The 6,000-nt window shown below is 46.0% G+C and overlaps 1 protein-coding gene across 1 annotated transcript in view; it reads right to left on the reverse strand.

Annotated features, from left to right (window-relative positions):
• The window catches only part of lrig2 (leucine-rich repeats and immunoglobulin-like domains 2), a 113,342-nt gene extending 107,571 nt beyond the window's left edge, over positions 1-5,771 (reverse strand). Inside the window, exon 1 of the mRNA XM_038819554.1 lies at positions 5,404-5,771. Coding sequence (XP_038675482.1) covers positions 5,404-5,615 — 212 coding nt within the window. The 5' untranslated portion in view covers positions 5,616-5,771. The remainder of the gene's footprint in view (positions 1-5,403) is intronic.
• Between the last annotated feature and the right edge of the window lie 229 nt (positions 5,772-6,000).

Genomic DNA, 6,000 nt, shown 5'->3' on the forward strand with positions numbered 1-6,000 from the left:
AAAATAGATAAGTCACCGGGGCCTGATGGGATTTATCCTAGGATTCTCTGGGAAGCCAGGGAAGAGATTGCTGAGCCTTTGGCTTTGATTTTTAGGTCATCATTGGCTACAGGAATAGTGCCAGAGGACTGGAGGATAGCAAATGTGGTCCCTTTGTTCAAGAAGGGGAGTAGAGATAACCCCGGTAACTATAGGCCGGTGAGCCTAACATCTGTGGTGGGTAAAGTCTTGGAGAGGATTATAAAAGATACGATTTATAATCATCTAGATAGGAATAATATGATTAGGGATAGTCAGCATGGTTTTGTGAAGGGTAGGTCATGCCTCACAAACCTTATCGAGTTCTTTGAGAAGGTGACTGAACAGGTGGACGAGGGTAAAGCAGTTGATGTGGTGTATATGGATTTCAGTAAAGCGTTTGATAAGGTTCCCACGGTCGGCTATTGCAGAAAATACGGAGGCTGGGGATTGAGGGTGATTTAGAGATGTGGATCAGAAATTGGCTAGTTGAAAGAAGACAGAGTGGTGGTTGATGGGAAATGTTCAGAATGGAGTTCAGTTACGAGTGGCGTACCACAAGGATCTGTTCTGGGGCCGTTGCTGTTTGTCATTTTTATAAATGACCTAGGAGGAGGGAGCAGAAGGATGGGTGAGTAAATTTGCAGACGACACTAAAGTCGGTGGAGTTGTAGACAGTGCGGAAGGATGTTGCAGGTTACAGAGGGACATAGATAAGCTGCAGAGCTGGGCTGAGAGGTGGCAAATGGAGTTTAATGTGGAGAAGTGTGAGGTGATTCACTTTGGAAAGAATAACAGGAATGCGGAATATTTGGCTAATGGTAAAATTCGTGGTAGTGTGGATGAGCAGAGGGATCGCGGTGTCCATGTACATAGATCCCTGAAAGTTGCCACCCAGGTTGATAGGGTTGTGAAGAAGGCCAATGGTGTGATGGCCTTTATTGGTAGAGGGATTGAGTTCCGGAGCCATGAGGTCATGTTGCAGTTGTACAAAACTCTAGTACGGCCGCATTTGGAGTATTGCGTACAGTTCTGGTCGCCTCATTATAGGAAGGACGTGGAAGCTTTGGAACGGGTGCAGAGGCGATTTACCAGGATGTTGCCTGGTATGGAGGGAAAATCTTATGAGGAAAGGCTGATGGACTTGAGGTTGTTTTCGTTAGAGAGAAGAAGGTTAAGAGGTGACCTAATAGAGGCATACAAAATGATCAGAGGGTTAGATAGGGTGGACAGCGAGAGCCTTCTCCTGCGGATGGAGGTGGCTATCACGAGGGGACATAGCCTTAAAGTGAGGGGTAATAGATATAGGACAGAGGTCAGAGGTGGGTTTTTTACGCAAAGAGTGGTGAGGCCGTGGAATGCCCTACCTGCAACAGTAGTGAACTCGCCAACATTGAGGGCATTTAAAAGTTTATTGGATAAGCATATGGATGATAAGGGCATAGTGTAGGTTAGATGGCCTTTAGTTTTTTCCATGTCGGTGCAACATTGAGGGCCGAAGGGCCTGTACTGCGCTGTATCGTTCTATGTTCTATGTTAACACTGACAGCAGTATCTCAAGCTGCCTGTGCCCCAAACTTTGGAGTTCAGTCCTTAAACTTCTCTCTCTCCCCTCCTTCAAGACGCTCATTATTATCTGTCTCTTTGGCCAAGCTTTTGGTCACCCAATATCTCCAAAGTGACTCGATGACACATTTTGTCAGTTAATGTCCTAGGGAACTCGTACTATATTAAATTGAGATTAGGTTTTTACTCACGTCCCACTTGGCAATGGCACAGCACACCAGTACTCCAACAACTGAATCATAGAATTTAAGTGCAGGAGACCATTTGGCCCATCGGGCCTTCTTCGGCCCTTGAAAAGAGCAACCTACTATTTCTCGCCATCCTCAATCAAATTTTAATGGGCAGGAAAACCTTGAATTGAGCTTTTCACCTGTACAATCATCCAGTCCATAACTGTACTTTCAAAAAATTGAAATAGAATCGTTCTGAAGAACATCTCAAGACATGGATCATAAAAATCAATATGCTCGCCCATTTGAGAGGGGTTCAGGGCTCCATTCTGAGGCTACAACCTCCGAATTTTAGACTTCATTCTCCAAGCTAATAGTTATCTCAAAACCAACGCCAATTAAAAAATAGATTTGATCATTCTTGTCTCATTAGCTGTTTCTGCGGTTTTGCTGTGCACAAAATTGATTGCTGCGACTTTCCATGTTACAAAAAGCACGGATTTTCGTTGTGAACAATCTATCGGCGTTTCAAAGTAATTTTATTTCAAAGGTGGAGTATGCTCAATGAGTAACTACTGCATAGGGATTCTCTCTGCTCTATATCAAGTTAACCAAATGTAGCCAGGAGTGCTAAAATGGGTTTCATCAATCCATACGCTTGAGGGGCATTGTGGGGGCGGGGGTAGGTATGGGATTGGAGAGAATATAAATTAGCCCAGAGCAGGGTAACGGAATCAGTATATCACTATTAATTAAAACAGAACAGCTCCTGCAAGTTGTGTGGCTGTGCAGCAACCCAAAGGGCCTCACACAGGCCATACAGAAGTTGACCACTGGCACAGTGGCTTAGCCCTGCTGCCTCACGGCGCCGAGGTCCCAGGTTCGATCCCGGTTCTGGGTCACTGTCTGTGTGGAGTTTGCACATTCTCCCCGTGTTTGCATGGGTTTCGCCCCCACAACCCAAAGATCTGCAGGCTAGGTGGATTGGCCACGCTAAATTGCCCTAATTGGAAAAAATGAATTGGGTACTCTAAATTTATTTTTTAAAAAGAAGTTGATCATTGAGTGACCATGCACTTAAATATTTTAGCCCACACACAAAATAAGGATCAGTAGGAAAGCTGATCTGAGTAAAATTCATTGAGCACTAGTCGTCCTGCTGTTGAATCATCTGACTGTTCTTCACCTATGACAGGACATTTGACTGTTATGGGATTTGCACCAGATCCTGTCCAAATTTGACTTTCATACTCTCATTTGGCAAGGACACCAGATAGAGATTAAGAGCAGGAACTCTACTTGATTTTGCTCTTCCTAACCAGACATAATGAAACTTACTGGAGTGCTCCAATTTCTGTCTCAGCTAATTTAGCACAAGACTAATGAAATAAAGCCAAGGACCGTAAGCCTGCATGACTGAATGGAATCTGAATCGAGGTAGTCAATAAACAGAAGTAGCAAATGGGCCAAATCTACACACCAATCCAGTTTTACTTTAGAGACATACTCGGGAGACAAAAAGTTCTGATTTCTCGAACAAAAATTAGCATTCACTAGTGAACTAATTACTGAAAAACAGACTGCAAATAATTTGCTGAGACCTTGGCCAAAATGTATCTATCAAAGAAAAGATTAATCTCAATCCTGTCTGAGGATCCTTTTTGCGTGCAACTCGGTTCTCACATTTTACTTTATTCACAGTAACTTCATTGAAGCCTACTTGTGACAATAAGCGATTATATTCTATATTATGTATATGTCAAGTGTGACCGTACTTACAGTCAGATATTTAATCATTTAGGGAATCAATGGCCAAGGCAGGAAAGTGTAGTTGAGGAGTAGAACAGATCAGCAATTATCTTATACAATGACAGAGCACACTCTTTGGGCCAAGTGGCCTATTCTGCTCCTATGTCTTATATTTCAAACATAAAATAGGATGTGAAATGCTCTGGACTTAGAACATAGAACAGTACAGCACAGAACAGGCCCTTCGGCCCTCGATGTTGTGCCGAGCAATGATCACCCTACTCAAGTCAACGTATCCACCCTATACCAGTAACCCAACAACCCCCCCCCCCCCCCCCCCCATTAACCTTATTTTTTAGGACACTAAGGGCAATTTAGCATAGCCATTCCACCTAACCCGCACATCTTTGGACTGTGGGAGGAAACCGGAGCACCCGGAGGAAACCCACGCACACACGGGGAGGACGTGCAGACTCCGCACAGACAGTGACCCAGCCGGGAATCGAACCTGGGACCCTGGAGCTGTGAAGCATTTATGCTAACCACCATGCTACCCCTTGATACGAGGTACTATGTAAATACAGGTTTTTGCCCATGGGACAAAGAGTTAAAGATATTGACAAATGTGCACGCAGTCTGAAACTATTTACAGTACCTCAAAATGTGTGGGAAACGAATTTGTCATCCACCATAGTTAAACACCTCAATATTTTGGGAAGTATTGCGGTTTTATAAAAACCTGCACAAAGCAAGCCTGAGAATCACAGGCTTTAAGGTTAAACAAATAGTTGCACCTCCCTACCCCCCACGCCCACCTACAGCCCTGCAATATTTTCCCTTACAGTATTTATCCAATTCCCTTTTTGAAAGTTATTAAATCTGCTTTCACTATCCTCTTAGGTAATGCGTTCCAAATGATAACAATTAGAGCCTATTTACTATACCCGCAAGAGCCTAACTGCACTTTAATGGTGACAAGGGGCTGGGAAAGTATCAGGATGTGTTCATAGAGAGCCAGCACTGGGAGGTCAAATCGCCGTCAGGGGAATCAGCCAGATCATACAATTTTACAAGTGCTGACATGCATCATGACAGCTGCTGGCTTGGATGGATTTGACTTAACTGGGACTCTTTTTTGATGGCAACTATTTTGGAGGGGGAGGGGGGTTTAAAAAGATGCAAATCCTGTTTTTGTTACAAGAAGAAGGCTGTGATGTTTAATTCTTGTGGGATTCTCATTCCACAACTGGGGAGGAGGGATTTCGCTGCCGTTCTGTATACTGTATAACATTTCAATTACAATCCAAACAAAGTGAACAGTGCCAGAGGTTTGCTGGTTCGATGAGGGTGATACAAACTCTGTTTTTATTACATGGGGAGATTTAATCATTTTGGAGATCTCGTCTCCTCTCTCTTTTCCCCCCACCCCTCCAAAAAAAGAACTTTGAACACCAGTAGCCCAATAAGCTAGCTAATGACAAAAGCTAAGGTGTTTTGCAAATCTGAAGCAGAAAATACTTGCAATCAAAACTCAGTAGGTCGAGCAGCATCTGTGGAGTGAAAACACGACAGGGGCTCCAGGTTTCATTAGAACTCCACCGATGAGAAAGGTAATTGACTGAGAAGTAAACTATTTTGCTTTTCTCTCTCCAGGGAGGCTGCCTGACCTCATGAGGATTGCAAATATTTTCTGCTTTCATTTAAGCTTTGCAGGTGACATTGTGGCTGCAACTTTCTGAGATGAAAGGCAACTTTCTGAGATGAAAGGCAAGTGTCAGTGATTGCAGCCTGTTTCCTTGCCGTGAGCCCAGGCAGGTTACAAAGATGCTCTCTGTAGTGTGTTGGTCCCGCCCGCCTGCCCCGCGTCTTTTATTTTCTCGCCCGCCCGCCCGATACTCACAGTTCTCTGACCCAGGCTGGCAGCCGCTGAGGGATCGCAGTCGTGTGGCTCCTACTGCAATCCACCAGGCCGTCGGCGCAGGAGCACTGCGGGGGGCAAGCCGAGGAAGCAGCCAGGAGCAAGGCAGCCCCCAGTAACCGGAGACCGAGGCCAGGAGCCGCCGCCATCTTAAATCCCCACCGACAGAAACAAAACAAACCCCCCTCCCACATGGGATATAAAGCACACCGCTGCAAAATAAAACCCCCCCGAGCACCGCCTCGCTTCCACACTCAGGTCGCTCGCCGAACCGCGGCCGCCCGGAGCACTGCCCACTGCTGCCGCCGCCAACACAAAGCGCCCATTCCCGGCAGCGTCTCTCCCCTCTCCGCCCCCCAACCCCCAGGCAGAGTCCCGCCTCCACCCTGCCGCCATTGGCTAGGCCCGATCCCACCTCCGCATTCCTATTGGCCGGCATCGACGTCAATCTAACGCCATCACCCGGATCGGCCCCGTCCCCGCGACGCAGCTTCGGCTGCGATTGGCTGAAGCGCACGTCAATCAGCCGACGGGATCCGCCTTCTTAAAGAGGAATCGCATGTTTGCTCAAGCAAGAGT

The sequence above is a fragment of the Scyliorhinus canicula genome, chromosome 15 (genome assembly GCF_902713615.1).
Source record: "Scyliorhinus canicula chromosome 15, sScyCan1.1, whole genome shotgun sequence".
Classification (NCBI taxonomy): Eukaryota; Metazoa; Chordata; class Chondrichthyes; order Carcharhiniformes; family Scyliorhinidae; genus Scyliorhinus; species Scyliorhinus canicula.